At 29.5% G+C, this 19,958-nt stretch overlaps 1 protein-coding gene across 1 annotated transcript in view; it reads right to left on the bottom strand.

Moving 5' to 3' along the window:
- Nucleotides 1-7,965: 7,965 nt before the first annotated feature.
- The window catches only part of LOC119613227 (dual oxidase maturation factor 1), a 67,931-nt gene continuing 55,938 nt past the window's right edge, over nucleotides 7,966-19,958 (bottom strand). Inside the window, exons 5-7 of the mRNA XM_037969182.1 lie at nucleotides 12,727-13,158; nucleotides 12,152-12,651; nucleotides 7,966-8,424 (exon numbers count right to left, since the gene is read on the bottom strand). Of these exons, the coding sequence (XP_037825110.1) occupies nucleotides 8,368-8,424; nucleotides 12,152-12,651; nucleotides 12,727-13,158 (989 nt within the window). The 3' untranslated portion in view covers nucleotides 7,966-8,367. The remainder of the gene's footprint in view (nucleotides 8,425-12,151; nucleotides 12,652-12,726; nucleotides 13,159-19,958) is intronic.

Genomic DNA, 19,958 nt, shown 5'->3' with positions numbered 1-19,958 from the left:
TTCTCGAATAAGAGTCTACTTAGTTTCAAAAAATACATTCATAATAAATTTTTTCCATCTTAGGGTGATATTTGCAGACTGTCCGCCGACTTTTCCATTAAGAAGCCAATTTTTGCAAATTAGTCAGCAATATAGCCTGAAGAGGAACACACTCACTTTGAATTCTAAATGTTATATTTAGTTGAAAACCTTAAAAAATACTAAGAGATGATGTATAATCTAAAATAGAAATATGTTAGAAAGTATTTTATTCAATCCCAATTTTATATCCAATTTATTTGGAACAAGGTAAAATTTAAAAATTTTTGTCCTAGGCCACCGATTTCATTTGATTCCTTTTTTTAATGTGGTGTTTTAATAAAACCCCTTCAGAGTTAAAAATTAGTTCACAAAAACATTTTCAAACTAAATTCTCTTTCTTAGCAATAACTTTTAAATTTTCAAATATTATTAAAACATCAAAAAAATAACATTAAACTAAACAAAAATATAAAACTTTTCTAATAATAATTTTTTAAGTGCAAAAAGAAATCCTTTTAAATTTATTTATTTTCAAAACAAAAATATAAATGCAACAAACAGAACGAATGAATGAAAAGGAATAAATAAAACAAAGAAAAACTCATCTGTTTTGTTTGACTTGAGTTAATAATATTAAAACAAAACATGGATAAATTGTTTAAAAAAGAATGTCAATATCTGAGGAATAAACGTATAAAAATTGTGTATTGTGCAAAGACTACTGTATGTTTGTTGGTTGGTATGTTTGTAGAGAGAAAAAAATTCTATTAAAACAATTGAGTGGAATGTTTATATTTTACTTTCGAAACAATCATTGAAAATAAAAACAAACAAAAAAATAACAAAAATGCAAAACAATAACAAAAGTGCACCCACCACTTTAAATATAAAAAGTTTTGAAAAAATCTGAAAAGAACACAAAATAAGAGACATTTTTTGCTAAAAAAAAATAGTGGAATAAAAAAAGGAAATTTTAAAACAACAACAAAAAACCAACGAGTTGAGTACAATGCAATGGCATCTGAGCTAAAAAGAAAATATTAATTCAATTGAAACAAATATAAAAATACTTTTTGTTTTTATACTTCATGTGAAGAGACTTGGATTGAAATTTTATTTTTTTTTTACAAATAATACAATCAAACAATAAAAACAAAATTACAAGTTAAAACAAAGTGGAGGAGGGAAACCAATATTACAGTACGAAAAATGTAAGTCAGATATTACTGCTGCTTATTAAAAATTTCTTTATAGACAAAGAAAGGACAAAAACGAGTGTATTACTGACATACGGCCAAAGAGTAGACATCGTACCGCCTTTTTTTAAGTCAACAATTTTAACGAGTATTTGTTCCAATTAAATAGAAATGCAACTGAGTATGAGTAATATAAGATAACTCATACGCACCATACTCCTAGTTCTTCATATTTACACATGTTTTTACTAATCAAACAATTACTTAGACATTCTAACAAAACATAGTATCATGTATTTTTAGCTTGTTAAACAAATCTATCCATTATTTCTTTGATTTTTTCCCCCATTTTTATTTGCATTCATTTCATTGCATTCAAAGGTATTTGTTTTCATATTTATAAATTCTATCATTGTTTTACAAAATTAAATTGATGTTGTTATAAATAGTTGTTTTTCTAACTTTTTTCATTGTTTGTATTTTCCTTAACATGCATTCACTGATTTATTTTTATATGCATTTCTTTTCTCTTTATTTCATTTATACATTTTTTTGTTGTTGTTGGTTTGAAACGTGCTATCAATTTGCATCGATCAATATCAAACTAAAAAGATTTCAATTTAATAGCAATACAACAATAACAAGCCAAACGACAACTTAAACTGAAAAAAAACAAGAAGTAAGAGAATGAAATAGCTACAGAAACAACAGCAACAAAAAACTGATGAAACTAAATAAACGAAAATGGATGAGATTCTTGTAAATAATGCAATCCAAGTACGAGTAAATGTTTATTGGTAGTACACTACTACATACAACCGAAAGATACACACAAACACTGCGGAAAAAATCTGCTAAATTTTCTATCTCTAAGGGAATGATATTAACCATAGAGATTTTTATAGTGTGAGCTAAATAATATAGATAAATATAAAGTCTAGACTATAGATTCGTCGATACTTTCGACTAAATATTTCTATAGTTTTGGTTTTGGATTGGTCTTTCATCTGGACTAAGATTAGTACTATAAATTTGCCAATAGTCTGAATATTGAGTAGTCTATAGTCTGGAAAATAGAGTAGTATATAGTCTAGACTGTAACTATAGAGTAATTTATAGTCTAGACTGTAGAATGGTATGGCCTATAGAGTAGTATATAGTCTGCACTATAGAGTTATCTATATCCTGGAATAATGAGTTGTCTATAGTCTGGACTATAAAGTTGTCCATAGTCTGGACTATAGAGTATTATATAGTCTGAACTATAGAGTAGTCTATAGTCTGGACAATAAAGTTGTCTATATTCTGGACAATAGAGTAGTATATAGTCTGGACTATAGAGTAGTCTATAGTCTTCACTATAGAGTAGTCTATAATCTGGACTATAGAGTAGTCTATAATCTGGACTATAGAGTAGTCTATAGTCTGGACTATAGAGTAGTCTATAGTCTGGACTATAGGGTAGTCTATAGTCTGGACTATAGAATAGTCTATAGTCTGGACTATAGAGTAGTCTATAGTCTGGACTATAGAGTGGTCTATAGTCTAGACTATAGAGTGGTCTATAGTCTAGACTATAGAGTAGTCTATAGTTTGGACCATAGAGTAGTCTATAGTTTGGACCATAGAGTAGTCTATAGTCTGGACTATAGAGTAGTCTATGGTCTGGACTATAGAGTATTCTACGTTCTGGATTATCGAGATTATCGAGAAGTCTATAGTCTGGACTATCGTGTTGTCTATAGTCAGGACTACAGAGTTGTCTATAGTCTGGACTATAGAGTAGTCTATAGTCTGGACTTAGAGCAGTCTAGACTGTAAAGTGCTGTGGACTATAGAGTATTCTATAGTCTGCACTAAAGCGTAGTCTAGACTGTAGAGTGTTGTGGACTACAGAGTAGTCTATAGTCTAGACTGTAGAGTGGTGTGGACTATAGAGTAGTCTATATATATTCTGCACTAAAGTGTAGTCTATAGTCAGCACTAAAGAGTAGTCTTTAGTCTGCACTAAAGAGTAGTCTATAGTCTGGTCTATAGAGTAGTCTATTGTCTATAATCTATACTGTAGAGTGGTGTGAACTATAGAGTAGTCTATATTCTGGATAATAGAGTAGTCTATTGTCTAGACTATAGAGAAGTCTATATTCTAGACTATAGAGAAGTCTATAGTCTAGACTGTAGAGTGGTGTTGACTCTAGAGTAGTCTATAGTCTGCACTAAGGAGTAGTCTACAATCTGGACTATAGAGTAGTCTGTAGACTGGACTATAGAGTAATGTATAGACTGTACTATGGAGTAGTCTATAGACTGGACTATAGAGTAGTGTATAATCTGGACTATAGAGTAGTGTATAGTCTGGACTATAGATTAGACTATAGTCTATAGTCTGTACTATAGAATAAACTATTACCTGTCTATGAAGTAGTCTATAGTCTGGACTATAAAGTAGCCTATAGAGTAATCTATATACATACCAGCCTTTGGATTAAAATATAGTTCAGTGTCTGAACTTCAGACTAAAGATAAGATTATAGAATAATCTACAATACATACTATGGTCTAATCTATAGTGGAGACTATATTCTAAAGTAATCTATTATATAAACAGTAGAAAAATATGGGGTGGACAATACTGTTGTCTATAGTATGGACTATAGATAAGTCTAGACTGGATTATGAATTGTTCTAAAGTCTAGTCTATTGTCTCGACCATAGATTAGTCTAAAGTCTGGTTCATACTCTGCACTATAGATTAGTCAATAGTCGGGTTTAAAAATTAGTCAAAGTCTGTATTCTGAACAAAAGATTAGTCATGGTCTGGGACAAAAATATACTTATAGTCTCTAATGTATGTTATTCTATTGTCAGCTTTTTAAAATAATCTGACATCTAGAAGGATTAAAACACTTCGACTTATTCTAGATTCTGAATTTATTTATTTTAGTGAGTGTTTATAAAAATATTTGCTATTTTTTACTGTATTTTCTAAATACGTATTTTGTAAATATGTTTAAATAACGGACAAGTAAAGTTACTTACTTTATTTTAGTTACATTTCTTTTTTTTCCTTTTCATCCACTTTGCAATATTTTATCAAGATTTGTTTAGCATTGTTTTCCTGCATTTTATATATTTCTTTTTTCCCTCTGACTAAAATATTTCTTTCAATTTTTTGCAAGTTATTTTTGTTTTTTGATTTGATTGTATTTTATTTTATTAGTTTATGGAATAGAATAGAATTTTTGTTGTCACATAATATGGAAGATACATCATCGGTAGCAGCAGCAACAGTAGCTGCAACAACTAATATGTACTACAAACAATATGCCAAAACCAACAACTAAAACAACAAATCCTACATCTTACAATCATACATATTGTTAAATTCCATCATGAAGTCGTACATCATGTTGATGTAGTGATATGCTGCAGTAGCAGCATCAGTTTGAGCAACAGCAGCAAAATACGATTTCATATTGTATTGTTAGATTGCACATATTGAAGGATTTCATTTTGTACATTTTTTTTAAGATTTATTGGTATAAAATGCATTCAGTATTTAATAAAATAAACTGCTACAAAATCAAACATTGATGAATGTGCATGTAACTAGTCATCAAATTGCAATAAATGTATATTTTTCACAATAAGTTTATATAAAAAATAAATATTTATTATTTTTTTGTATTTAGTTTTATCAATATAATCAAATGTTAAATAAACTTGGATATATTTCGTTTTATTATAGGAAAACATTATTAGTTTGAGTATTGTTACACCTGTCAAGAATAGATTTTAGACTTAATTAAAAATTTTAAGAATTGTGAAATGTTGCCTTAAAAATATAACTACTGCTCTTATGAAAACTATGTGTTGACTAATTGTAATGTACTTTAAGTTAAGCCTAAAAAGATGCTGTAAATTATTTGATTTAAAAGTAAACAGGGTGATACAAACACTACATAAATTATTTAAAGTGAAATTGCGCTTTTAATAAAAAATTTCTCTTTGCATAGAAAATTTTCGGAAATTTTCTATTTTTATAGAAAATTTTTTTTATAGAAAATTTTCGGAAAATTTCACTTTTCAGAGAAAATTTTCGAAAAATTTATATTTTTTATGGAAAATTTTTCTTAAAAACAAATTAGAATTTTTTAATAAAATATCTTTTTTTAAATTTCTTCTTCTATAGAACGTTTTCGTAAAATATCTGCCTCTCGCCCATATAAGTGATCCCCGGAATATTGTTTAATGATATTAACCATAGAGATTTTTATAGTGTGAGCTAAGTAATATAGATAAATATAAAGTCTAGGCTATAGATTCGTCGATACTTTCGACTACATCTTTCCATAGTTTTGGTTTTGGATTGGTCATTAGTCTGGACTAAGATTAGTGCTATAAATTAGACAATAGTCTGAATATTGAGTAGTTTACAGTCTGGACTATAGAGTAGTCTATAGTCTGAAAAATAGAGTAGTCTATAGTCTGCACTAAATAGTAGTTTATAGTCTTGACAATAGAGTAATTTATAGTCTAGATTGTAGAGTGGTGTGGCCTATAGAGTAGTCTATAGTCTGCACTAAAGATTAGTCCATAGTCTGCACTAAAGATAAGTCCATATTCTGGACTATAGAGTTGTCTATAGTCTGGACTATAGAATTGTATATAGTCTGGACTATAGAGTTGTCTATAGTCTGGAATATAGAGTTGTCCATAGTCTGGACTATAGAGTTGTCCATAGTCTGGACTATAGAGTAGTCTATTGTCTGGACTATAGAGTAGTCTATAGTCTAGACTATTGAAATGTCTATAGTCTGGGCTATAGAGTTGTATATAGTCTGGACTATAGAGTTGTCTATAGTCTGGACTATAGAGTTGTCTATAGTCTGGACTATAAAGTAGTCTATAGTCTGGACTATAAAGTAGTCTATAGTCTCGACTATAGAGTTGTCTATAGTCTGGACTATGAAGTTGTCCATAGTCTGGACTATAGAGTTGTCCATAGTCTGGACTAAAGAGTAGTATATAGTCTGGTTTATAGACTAGTCTATAGTCTGGACAATAGAGTAGTCAATAGTCTGGACAATAGAGTAGTATATAGTCTGGACAATAGAGTAGTCAATAGTCTGGAATATAGAGTAGTTTATAGTCTGCAATATAGAGTAGTCTATAGTCTGAACTATAGAGTAGTCTGTAGTCTAGACTATAGAGTAGTCTATAGCTTGGACTATAGAGTAGTCTATAGTCTGGACTTTATAGTAGTCTATAGTCTTGACTGTAGAATGCTGTGGACTATATTTTGCTATTAGTTTTAAATACCCAGAAACTATTCTGTAAAGTATGGCTGACATTCCCCTATAACTGACCCTACCCCGCATAGAAGCCCCCCTTCAGAAAATGACTTTAACGATCACAATTTGCCTAAAAGTATCAGTACAGCAATGAAATTCGAAGGAAGAAAGTTTTATAGGAACATAAATCTTTTTACTTAATTTAATGAGGATCGGACCATATTTAATCCTACCCCCCATATAATGTCCCCTTCAGAAATTGATTTTAACTCTTATTATGGCTTAAAAAATCGAGTACAGCGATATAATTCAACATTAACCAGTTTTTATAAACCAAAGTCGCGCTGCAACATTTTATGAGAATCGGTCCATAATTAACCCTACCCTACACATAAGGCTCCCTTCAAAAAATTACCTTATCGGTCATCACTAGCTTAAGAATACCAATATAGGCTATGATACTAGATATGAACAAGTTTTATGGGAACTAAAATCTAACTACTAAATTTTATAAGAATCGGTCTATAATTGATCCTACCATTTTCAAAATTTCTATATTTTAAAGAAAATTTTTGAGAATTACTCTCTTTTATAGAATTTTTTTTTTTTAAATTTCTCTTCTTTATATGAATTTATCTTTTCTATAGAACTTTTTTAAATTTCTCTTTATAGGCAATTTTAAAATTAAAAAAAAAACAAATCGATTTTAAATTTTAATAATATTTTTGTTTTATTTTCTATATCAAGTTTTTTTTCTTATTCTCTAAACATTTTTTATAATTTTCACAATTTTCTTAACAAATCTTTTTCAACTTCGTTGTATTTTTCTAAATCACTTAAAGAATTCTTAATTCTCGTTACAATAATTTCGCTTTTTCTTCATAACGCTCTTCTTAAAATTAACATTTGTGATAATAAAGAAAATTAATATAATAAAAGTAAATAAATAAATAAAATGTTTCACAATTGACAATTACATATAAAAATAGCAAAAAACTTAACACAATATTAAAAAGAGTGATAGAGAATAAAATAAATAATTTTGTTAAAATTTCTACTAAATATAAAAATAAACTAAAAGCCAATTTATTGAAATGTTAAATTAAATAAAATCCTAATAAAACAAACTAAAACTTATTAAAAAAGTATTACAATCATATTTTTTTGTTAAAATTAAAATGAATTACATTGTTGAAAAATAACCTCAAGAGAAGCAGTTAAAGAAAGGAAATAATTTAAAACAAAGGCGTTTTTATTACACAATAATAAATCAATTTTAAATCCCCATATTTTATAAATTCATACGCCTCTGCTTATAGTAATTGTTTTAAGTTTTTAATAATTTAAATATATTTTTTATAGTTCTTTTTTTCATTATTTTGTTTTAGGGATTATCACAATGACATCATCACTTAAATTTTAATATTGTTTTATTTTAATAGTGTTTTTTATTATTTTTTTAATTATTCATATAGTTATTAGTTTAATCTGTATTTTCTAGCTATAAAATGGCTGTTGTTGTACTTAAATTTTAAACTTAAATTTTATAATTCAAACAAATAAAATAAAAATTTAAACTAATTCGTTCGTCAGGTTGTGTTCCTTATTTTTTTCATTTGTTTTTTTGTCATTCTGTTTTAAATTATGGTCCATTATATTAGAGGGTCAATTGTTTATAAAAATAATAAAATTTATCACAAATAAGTTACGTCCGTTAAATAATTAAATTAAAAATAAATTGTTTTGTGAGAGAAAGAGAAGTGTAAGAAAACAAGCAAATGATTTATAAAAACATCATCTCGTTCTCAAATGTTCTCTTTCTTTAATCAAGTATTTGTTGTTGTAGATGAAGATCATCACCAGTGATCCATGTCTCTTATGCGATTAATAGGAGGATTTCTGAAAAAAATTGAAAAGGGTTTTAGTGTGCGATGTTGCAAGTTCAATTCAGTCCTAGTTCCAATTCAGTTCAATTCACTTCAGTTCTAGTTCAGTTCTAGTTCAGTTCTAGTTCAGTTCTAGTTCAGTTCTAGTTCAGTTCTAGTTCAGTTCTAGTTCAGTTCTAGTTCAGTTCTAGTTCAGTTCTAGTTCAGTTCTAGTTCTAGTTCAGTTCTAGTTCAGTTCTAGTTCAGTTCTAGTTCAGTTCTAGTTCAGTTCTAGTTCAGTTCAGTTCTAGTTCAGTTCTAGTTCAGTTCTAGTTCAGTTCTAGTTCAGTTCTAGTTCAGTTCTAGTTCAGTTCTAGTTCAGTTCTAGTTCAGTTCTAGTTCAGTTCTAGTTCAGTTCTAGTTCAGTTCTAGTTCAGTTCTAGTTCAGTTCTAGTTCAGTTCTAGTTCAGTTCTAGTTCAGTTCTAGTTCAGTTCTAGTTCAGTTCTAGTTCAGTTCTAGTTCAGTTCTAGTTCAGTTCTAGTTCAGTTCTAGTTCAGTTCTAGTTCAGTTCTAGTTCAGTTCTAGTTCAGTTCTAGTTCAGTTCTAGTTCAGTTCTAGTTCAGTTCTAGTTCAGTTCTAGTTCAGTTCTAGTTCAGTTCTAGTTCAGTTCTAGTTCAGTTCTAGTTCAGTTCTAGTTCAGTTCTAGTTCAGTTCTAGTTCAGTTCTAGTTCAGTTCTAGTTCAGTTCTAGTTCAGTTCTAGTTCAGTTCTAGTTCAGTTCTAGTTCAGTTCTAGTTCAGTTCTAGTTCAGTTCTAGTTCAGTTCTAGTTCAGTTCTAGTTCAGTTCTAGTTCAGTTCTAGTTCAGTTCTAGTTCAGTTCTAGTTCAGTTCTAGTTCAGTTCTAGTTCAGTTCTAGTTCTAGTTCAGTTCTAGTTCAGTTCTAGTTCTAGTTCAGTTCTAGTTCAGTTCTAGTTCAGTTCTAGTTCAGTTCTAGTTCAGTTCTAGTTCAGTTCTAGTTCAGTTCTAGTTCAGTTCTAGTTCAGTTCTAGTTCAGTTCTAGTTCAGTTCTAGTTCAGTTCTAGTTCAGTTCTAGTTCAGTTCTAGTTCAGTTCTAGTTCAGTTCTAGTTCAGTTCTAGTTCAGTTCTAGTCCAGTTCTAGTTCAGTTCTAGTTCAGTTCTAGTTCAGTTCTAGTTCAGTTCTAGTTCAGTTCTAGTTCAGTTCTAGTTCAGTTCTAGTTCAGTTCTAGTTCAGTTCTAGTTCAGTTCTAGTTCAGTTCTAGTTCAGTTCTAGTTCAGTTCTAGTTCAGTTCTAGTTCAGTTCTAGTTCAGTTCTAGTTCAGTTCTAGTTCAGTTCTAGTTCAGTTCTAGTTCAGTTCTAGTTCAGTTCTAGTTCAGTTCTAGTTCAGTTCTAGTTCAGTTCTAGTTCAGTTCTAGTTCAGTTCTAGTTCAGTTCTAGTTCAGTTCTAGTTCAGTTCTAGTTCAGTTCTAGTTCAGTTCTAGTTCAGTTCTAGTTCAGTTCTAGTTCAGTTCTAGTTCAGTTCTAGTTCAGTTCTAATTCAGTTCTACTTCAGTTCTAGTTCTAGTTCAGTTCTAGTTCAGTTCTAGTTTCAGTTCTAGTTCAGTTCTAGTTCAGTTCTAGTTCAGTTCTAGTTCAGTTCTAGTTCGTTCTAGTTCATTAGTTCAGTTCTAGTTCAGTTCTAGTTTCAGTTCTAGTTCAGTTTCTAGTTCAGTTCTAGTTCAGTTCTAGTTCAGTTCTAGTTCAGTTCTAGTTCCAGTTCTAGTTCAGTTCTAGTTCAGTTTCTAGTTCAGTTCTAGTTCAGTTCTAGTTCAGTTCTAGTTCAGTTCTAGTTCAGTTCTAGTTCAGTTCTAGTTCTTTCTAGTTCAGTTCATGTTCAGTTCTAGTTCAGTTCTAGTTCATCTAGTTCAGTTCTAGTTCAGTTCTAGTTCAGTTCTAGTTCAGTTCTAGTTCAGTTCTAGTTCAGTTCTAGTTTCTAGTTCAGTTCTAGTTCAGTTCTAGTTCAGTTCTAGTTCGTTCTAGTCAGTTCTAGTTCAGTTCTAGTTCAGTTCTAGTTCAGTTCTAGTTCAGTTCTAGTTCAGTTCTAGTTCAGTTCTAGTTCAGTTCTAGTTCAGTTCTAGTTCAGTTCTAGTTCAGTTCTAGTTCAGTTCTAGTTCAGTTCTAGTTCAGTTCTAGTTCAGTTCTAGTTCAGTTCTAGTTCAGTTCTAGTTCAGTTCTAGTTCAGTTCTAGTTCAGTTTCTAGTTCAGTTCTAGTTCAGTTCTAGTTCAGTTCTAGTTCAGTTCTAGTTCAGTTCTAGTTCAGTTCTAGTTCAGTTCTAGTTCAGTTCTAGTTCAGTTCTAGTTCAGTTCTAGTTCAGTTCTAGTTCAGTTCAGTTCTAGTTCAGTTCTAGTTCAGTTCTAGTTCAGTTCTAGTTCAGTTCTAGTTCAGTTCTAGTTCAGTTCTAGTTCAGTTCTAGTTCTAGTTCAGTTCTAGTTCAGTTCTAGTTCAGTTCTAGTTCAGTTTCTAGTTCAGTTCTAGTTCAGTTCTAGTTCAGTTCTAGTTCAGTTCTAGTTCAGTTCTAGTTCAGTTCTAGTTCAGTTCTAGTTCAGTTCTAGTTCAGTTCTAGTTCAGTTCTAGTTCAGTTCTAGTTCAGTTCTAGTTCAGTTCTAGTTCAGTTCTAGTTCAGTTCTAGTTCAGTTCTAGTTCAGTTCTAGTTCAGTTCTAGTTCAGTTCTAGTTCAGTTCGTTAGTTCTAGTTCAGTTCTAGTTCAGTTCTAGTTCAGTTCTAGTCAGTTCTAGTTCAGTTCTAGTTCAGTTCTAGTTCAGTTCTAGTTCAGTTCTAGTTCAGTTCTAGTTCAGTTCTAGTTCAGTTCTAGTTCAGTTCTAGTTCAGTTCTAGTTCAGTTCTAGTTCAGTTCTAGTTCAGTTCTAGTTCAGTTCTAGTTCAGTTCTAGTTCAGTTCTAGTTCAGTTCTAGTTCAGTTCTAGTTCAGTTCTAGTTCAGTTCTAGTTCAGTTCTAGTTCAGTTCTAGTTCAGTTCTAGTTCAGTTCTAGTTCAGTTCTAGTTCAGTTCTAGTTCAGTTCTAGTTCAGTTCTAGTCGTTCTAGTTCAGTTTCTAGTTCAGTTCTAGTTCAGTTCTAGTTCAGTTCTAGTTCAGTTCTAGTTCAGTTCTAGTTCAGTTCTAGTGTCAGTTCTAGTTCAGTTCTAGTTCAGTTCTAGTTCAGTTCTAGTTCAGTTCTAGTTCAGTTCTAGTTCAGTTCATAGTTCAGTTCTAGTTCAGTTCTAGTTTCAGTTCTAGTTCAGTTCTAGTTCAGTTCTAGTTCAGTTCTAGTTCAGTTCTAGTTCAGTTCTAGTTCAGTTCTAGTCAGTTCTAGTTCAGTTTAGTTCAGTTCTAGTTCAGTTCTAGTTCAGTTCTAGTTCAGTTCTAGTTCAGTTCTAGTTCAGTTCTAGTTCAGTTCTAGTTCAGTTCTAGTTCAGTCTAGTTCAGTTCTAGTTCAGTTCTAGTTCAGTTCTAGTTCAGTTCTAGTTCAGTTCTAGTTCAGTTCTAGTTCAGTTCTAGTTCAGTTCTAGTTCAGTTCTAGTTCAGTTCTAGTTCAGTTCTAGTTCAGTTCTAGTTCAGTTCTAGTTCAGTTCTAGTTCAGTTCTAGTTCAGTTCTAGTTCAGTTCTAGTTCAGTTCTAGTTCAGTTCTAGTTCAGTTTCTAGTTCAGTTCTAGTTCAGTTCTAGTTCAGTTCTAGTTCAGTTCTAGTTCAGTTCTAGTTCTAGTTCAGTTCTAGTTCAGTTCAAGGCATGTTTGTGCAATGGTGATATTTGTATGGCCGCCGAACCCATCGATGAACCCGAATCTTGTGACAAAGTTCTTTGCATATGCATAGGATGTGCCTGAATCTGTTGAGCACGACGGAAGGGATAGCGCCAAGGACTCTTGGGCACATCACTTTGGAATGCCTTATTCTCAACGCCGGCATTCATGTGGGGATGTGGATGTACATGGCCAGCCATGTGTACCGGCATATTGCTGCCCGAACTGCCACGATGTTGTTGCATATGTGAATTGTCACGTGCTTTCGATGATAAACGTCTCAATATACGAGATCCTAAGCCAGGAGGATCTTCTAGACTGCGACTGGTACGTTTGCGATAACGCACATCACTAGACTCCTCTAGAATAACATGACGATCATAGGGTGTACCATAGTAGACCTCTAAAACGGTGGAGAATGTATGAGGCCATACCAAATCGATGATGGAAATTAATACACCTGCTATGAAGCATAAAATACCTAAAGAAAAATATTTTTATTGTTTTAATAAATTTTATTATTTTACTTTTGCTATTTTTAATCTTGACAACCCACCTGCCACTAGCAAGAGCCAATAACACCAACCCAAATGAAATTCCAAACGACCACCCTCCATGTAAATTGTTAATGGTCTCTTCGGCAATTGACAATAGTAACCCACATTCGTGCCAATCAAGAGTGCACCAGTTAATGCCTTCATATATGCACCATACCGTGGCACAGCGATAAGTAACAAATTCATTAGCAGCCAAGAGGCCAATGAGGCCCACAGCATTATGCTGGCAAAATAGCCAGCAGCACGATATTGACCACCCCACGAAAAACCTTCACGGCCAAGACTAAAGTACTCAGCCACAGTTAAGATGGGAAACGGCAAACCACGCTTCAATGCATCGCGATAATTGTTACTCATATCGGTGGCACCCTCCCAAGTGAAACGTTCATTGTAATCGATGTCAGGTGGGGTCCAGTTGCCAACGGGTATTGCTGCAAAAGGACAAAGGAAGAAAGAGAGAGAGAAAATTAAATTAAAACCAAAAAATTGAAATAATACTTCAATATCATATTTAAATGCTGCCTATAAAGTTGTATGCATTTTCCAGGAATAAGAACAACAAATAAGTAAGTAATACACTTCAGACATCTGAAAAGCGCTATAGAGCGTAAATGCTGATTTTTTACTTTTATCGAATATAATGTTAATTTTTTTTTTTTTTTTTTACTTTTCATTGAATTTATTCGAATGTTCGTTTTATAAGAAACGAATTGATAAACATTAATTAAATGAAATATTGGTTTTTATGCATTTTATGCAGTGAAATGTGAGCAAAAGTTTTGGAAAGCAGATAAAGGGGAATATTTTTAATTTTATAAAGTTTAAATTGGGAGAGTTTTGAAATCAGGAGAAAATTTTAAAATTTCTATTAAAAGAAAAATTTTTGAAAATTTTTATTAAAATTTAAATTTTCTATAAAAAGATAAATTTTTTGAAAATGTTCTATAAAAATGAGAAATTTTTTAAAAATTTCTATAAAAAAGAGAAGATTTCAAAAATTTTCTATAAAAAAGAGAAATTTAAAAGAAAGGTTCTATTAAAAAGAAAAAATTTGAAAAATGTTCTATAAAAAAGTGAAATTTTCGAAAATGTTCTATAAGAGAGAGAAATTTTTGAAAATTTTCTTTAAAAAAGAGAAAATTTCGGAAATTATTCTATAAGAAAGAAAATTTTTAGAAAGCATTCTATAAAAAAGTGAAATTTTCGAAAATGTTCTATAAGAAAGAGAAAATTTTGAAAATATTCTATAAGAAAGAGAAATTTTTGAAAATTTTCTTTAAAAAAGAGAAAATTTCGGAAATTGTTCTATAAGAAAGAAAATTTTTAGAAAATATTCTTTAAAAAAGAGAAATTTCGAAAATTGTTCTATAAGAAAGAGAAATTTTTGAAAATTTTTTTAAAAAATTTCGGAAATTTTCTAAAAAGAAATTTTGGAAAATTTTCTACAAAAAAAAAAGAAATTTTTAAAAAATTGTATATAAAAAAGAGAAATTTTCTATTAAAACGAGAAAATTACAAATTTTTCGAAATTTTTTTAATAAAAATGTTTCGTAAATTTTCAACAAAAAAGTTTTTTCCATAAATTCTCTCTAGAAGAGAATTGTTCAAAAATTAAAGTTTTAAATTGGGAGTGTTTTGAAATCAGGAGAATTTTCGAAATAATTTCTATTAAAAAAAAATTTTTTGAAAATTTTCTATTAAAAGAGAAATTTTCTATAAAAAGATAAATTTTTTGAAAATGTTCTATAAAAATGAGAAATTTTTTAAAAATTTCTATAAAGAAAAGAAGATTTCAAAAATTTTCTATAAAAAAGAGAAATTTAAAAGAAAGGTTCTATTAAAAAGAAAAATTTTGAAAAAAGTTCTATAAAAAAGTGAAATTTTCGAAAATGTTCTATAAGAGAGAGAAATTTTTGAAAATTTTCTTTAAAAAAGAGAAAATTTCGGAAATTATTCTATAAGAAAGAAAATTTTAGAAAATATTCTATAAAAAAGTGAAATTTTCGAAAATGTTCTATAAGAAAGAGAAAATTTTGAAAATATTCTATAAGAAAGAGAAATTTTTAAAAATTTTCTTTAAAAAAGAGAAAATTTCGGAAATTGTTCTATAAGAAAGAGAAATTTTTTAAAATTTTCTTTAAAAAAGTGAAATTTTCGAAAATGTTCTATAAGAAAGAGACATTATGGAAAATTTTCTACAAAAAAAAGACATTTTTAAAAAATTCTATATAAAAAAGAGAAATTTTCTATTAAAACGAGAAAATTACAAATTTTTCGAAATTTTTTCAATAAAAATGTTTCGTAAATTTTCAACAAAAAAGTTTTTTCCATAAATTCTCTCTAGAAGAGAATTGTTCAAAAATTAAAAATTTTTTAAATATTTCGCAATCCAAAAATTGTAATTTATTAAATTCCTTAGTCATGGTTCATTCCTTTGTTTGCTATTATTCTATAAATCTTGCAGTTTTGTTTTGTTCAATTAGTTTAACAAATAGATTTCAATTAACCTGTATGTCACATACACCCGTCATGGGCACAACAGACACTCCATAATCATTTACTCACTCATTCACTTAGATATTGAACATATGTATGTACGTAGTATGTATGTATGTGTGTACATACATATATTTGTATATATTCCTATAAACATGTAATGAATACAAACTTGCAATTTATTTTAGCCAAAACAATTGTAAAATGACAACAATGAATGAAGTTAACACAGCAAAACCCGCAACGCAACAAGAAGCGAACTGATAATTTTCTAACAACTGCAATTCTTATTGTTATTGTCGTTGTTGTTGTATGCAGAATAGTAACAGCAACAAAATGAAATAATATTGAATTGCATCGAGTACATATAGAAACCTTAAAGCATGTGTAAATCAAGTATCACTTTGGTAATTTCCGTAAGTCAATTTAGAAACCTGGACATTAAACAAAAAACAAAAAACAAAAAACCGTCAACCAACCATTCAACCAAACCATTTAACCAACAAACAAACCAAACGAACCAAATGTACGATCAACGAACCCAACAACAACAACCACCTTAACACGTTTATGAATGGGGAGACAATTGTAACAATCTAGTGTAACTGTATGTATGTATGTATGTGTATAGAACAATTGTAGTTGCAGTAGCTGTAGACACAGCAACAATACATAATGTTGTTACAATGAAAAAGCGACAACATCAGGCCTCTTTTGTAAATGCTTTTATGCTGCTGTTAATACATGCATGTGCGTTTCAAAGTAAACGTAAATGTTAATGTGTTTGTAGGTGTATGGTGAGGAAAGGTACAATACTTTAAAAGAGTGATTTTAATTTTCTATAAAAAAGAGAAAATTTCGAAAAATTTCTATAAAAAAGAGAAAAAATTGGAAAATTTTCTGAAAAAGAGAAAATTTAAAATTTTTATGAAAAAGACAAAATTTTGAAAATTCTCTATAAAAAGAGAAATTTCGGAAAATTCTCAATAAAAAGAGAAATTTCCGAAAATTTTCTAAAAAAAGAGAAATTTACTTTTTGAATTTTCTATAATATTGAACTTAAATGGGGATTTCTTGGTACTTTTTCATTTTAAAAAAGGTTATTTTTGAATTTTCTAAAATATTGAACCTAGAAACCTGAAATTTGGCATGTAAGGGGCGCGGATAAGGTTAGAATCTATAAAAGGGAACTTTTTGGTACTTTTTCGTTCTACAAAAGGTACTTTTTGATTTTTCTATAATATTGAACCTAGAAACATGAAATTTAGCATGTAGGGCCCGGATTAGGTGAGAACTTATAAAAGGTGACTTTTTGGTACTTTTTCGTTTTAAAAAAAGGTACTTTTTGAAATTCCTATAATATTCAACATCGAAACATGAAATTTAGCATATAGGGCCCGTATTAGGTGAAAACCTATAAAAGGGAACATTTTGGTACTTTTTCGTTCTAAAAAGGGTAATTTTTGAATTTTCTATAATATTGAACTTGGAGACATGAAATTAAGCATGGATTAGGTGAGAACTTATAAAAGCTGACTTTTTGGTACTTTTTCGTTTTAAAAATGATACTTTTTGAATTTTTTACAAATATTGAACCTAGAAACATTAAATTTAGCATATAGGGCTCGGATGAGAACCTATAAAAGGGAACTTTTTGGTACCTTTTCGTTTTACAAATGGTACTCGAAACATCAAATTAAGTAAGTGGAGCCCGGATTAAGTGAGAACCTATAAAAGGGGACTTTTTGGTACTTTTTCGTTCTACAAAAGGCACTTTTTCTATTTTCTATAATATTGAACCTAGAAACATGAAATTTTCCATGTAGGGACCAGATTAGGTGAGAACCTATATAAGGGAACATTTTCGTACATTTTCGTTCTATGAAAGGTAGTTTTTGAATTTTCTAGTCCCGATTAAGTGAGAACACATAAAAGGGACTTTTTGCTACTTTTTCGTTCTACAAAAGGTACTTTTTGAATTTTCAAAAATATGGAAATTTTTAAATCGATTCCTTACATATATAAAGAAATTTTTGAATCTATTCACTATTTATAAAGAACTCATGAATTAATTCACTATTTACACAGATATTTCCACTCGTTTATCAATTTTTATAAAATTTGTGAATTAGTTATTGATTTATAAACCTTTTTTCTAAACGTTTCACTATATATAAAGAATTTACGAATTGATCCCTATTTTAAAGAGAATTTGGATATATATTCTATGTTAAAAGAAACAACATTTCTATTAATTCTATTCGATTCTTTGTTTAAACAGAATATTCATATCGATTGTCTTTTTGTTGTGAATTTTCGAATAGATGCGTTAAAAGTTTTACTTCTTTAAAGAACTGTTTTAAAAAATTACATATAATTGTTTTGTATTTAAAGCTTCACAAAAAGTACTGCACCTTATTGATACACAAGTAAAGAAAAATAATCTCCTAGACATCTTTGAAGCAAGCAACAAAAAGTAAGACAACAGGAACAAACAAATATTTAACGACAATGCTATTGCTACAGCAGCAAATACTACTTACCTTAGCTCCCAACAGCGTCGTTATTCACCTCTAACCGAAAAACAATTGAGGCTGTCGTTATGGTAAATATCTCCAAAATATGTATTGGCAACATTGAGTCATTGAATTTAAATAAAACAAATCATACAAGAAGTTTATAGATAAATAAATAGATAGATACACATGTAGAGATAACCCAGCAAACAACTTTGCAGATTTTCAACTCTTGGTCAATAATCTAGAAGTGGAATTAGTTTCTATGTTATAAGTATCTAGCAATAGTTCCTTGTAAATTCTTTTCGATTCGATGATTTCTAAACATTCACATTTGTTTGCTGGTATATCATCTATTCAAAATACATGATAACATATTTTTTTAGTACATGTAACATTTAAATAATATTTTACAAATTCGTATTTACATGTTTGTATCAATCAGTTTAGTTACCACGTAGTTTTCATTGATATTTATTGGTAAGCAACCATTTCAGGTGATGTCTGAAACACGCCATAATCATTTACGTATTCATGCAACTATTCATGGAAATATATGTTAGAGGAAAATTATTTAAAGGGTGTGTCAAAATTAATGCTAAATTTAAAATGTAATTTTTACAAAAAAATATAAGCAACTAAAACTTCTCAGTAAGAAGTTAGTAATGAGGTGTAATAACTTCACTATTTACTTTTCCACGGCTACTTACTTACTTTACTATGGCTACTTCATACCTTCTGTATTTATTTTAAGTAGTCTGGCAATGACTCACATATAACCATATACATATGTATGTAAGTACATACTTATTTCAATTGTATTTGACTAAGCATTAACAAACTATTTCTTTAAACTAATTTAATTTACTATCTGTTTCATGGTAATGATTTATTTAACTCCCTATTTGTAAGCGAGCATACATCTAAGCAAATAGTTTACCTGTGTAAAAACCATTAGCTGACGTACAGTAAAAAAAATCAGTCGCATTGGAAGTACAGTGACGGACTAACAAGATTTGTTTTTTTTACAGTAATTTGATTATTAGTTTCCTAGGTAAATTTTGTATTACCCTTTATTTATATAGTTATTGCTAGTGGAGATTCTTTATAAATACATTTTATACACCTACATATTTATACCGTTTATATAAATATATTGAATATTTAAACAAATACTCATGCGTTTGTTATTTGTAGCCATGGTATTCATAAGTCGCATTGTATAGAGTTGTAATATTATTGCATTTAATTTAATACAGTACTTAATTATAGTAACACTTCAAGTTCTAAAACGTACACAGTTATTTAGAAATTAATACTGGCAGGCAATTAATTAAGGTAGGAAATGAGCAAATGGTTGCAACTGAAAAGTTCCAAACATGTAGGAAACTCAAATGAGAAATATGAAGTCCTTATTTCGAGGAACCATTCTATTACCTATTCGAAGTGTGTGCCTCAGGCGGGTTAGTTATATAGTATATTAGGATCGGGGTCGTAGGTCCGATTTTCACCAGAGACATGTGATGTAACTAACTAACTAACTAACTAACTAACTAACTAACTAACTAACTAACTAACTAACTAACTAACTAACTAACTAACTAACTAACTAACTACTAACTAACTAACTAACTAACTAACTAACTAACTAACTAACTAACTAACTAACTAACTAACTAACTAACTAACTACTAACTAACTAACTAACTAACTAACTAACTAACTACTAACTAACTAACTAACTAACTAACTAACTAACTAACTAACTAACTACTAACTAACTAACTAACTACTAACTAACTAACTAACTAACTAACTAACTAACTAACTAACTAACTAACTAACTAACTAACTAACTAACTAACTAACTAACTAACTACTACTAACTAACTAACTAACTAACTAACTAACTAACTAACTAACTAACTAACTAACTAACTAACTAACTAACTAACTAACTAACTACTAACTAACTAACTAACTAACTAACTAACTAACTAACTAACTAACTAACTAACTAACTAACTAACTAACTAACTAACTAACTAACTAACTAACTAACTAACTAACTAACTAACTAACTAACTAACTAACTAACTAACTAACTACTAACTAACTAACTAACTAACTAACTAACTAACTAACTAACTAACTAACTAACTAACTAACTAACTAACTAACTAACTAACTAACTACTAACTAACTAACTAACTAACTAA

This window comes from Lucilia sericata, unplaced genomic scaffold (assembly GCF_015586225.1).
Source record: "Lucilia sericata isolate MDLA Ls3-8-SP2 unplaced genomic scaffold, ASM1558622v1 Contig002018F_arrow, whole genome shotgun sequence".
In the NCBI taxonomy this organism is placed as follows: Eukaryota; Metazoa; Arthropoda; class Insecta; order Diptera; family Calliphoridae; genus Lucilia; species Lucilia sericata.
The sequence above is the reverse complement of the archived record's forward strand: the minus strand, read 5'-3'. Positions and strand labels throughout refer to the sequence as shown.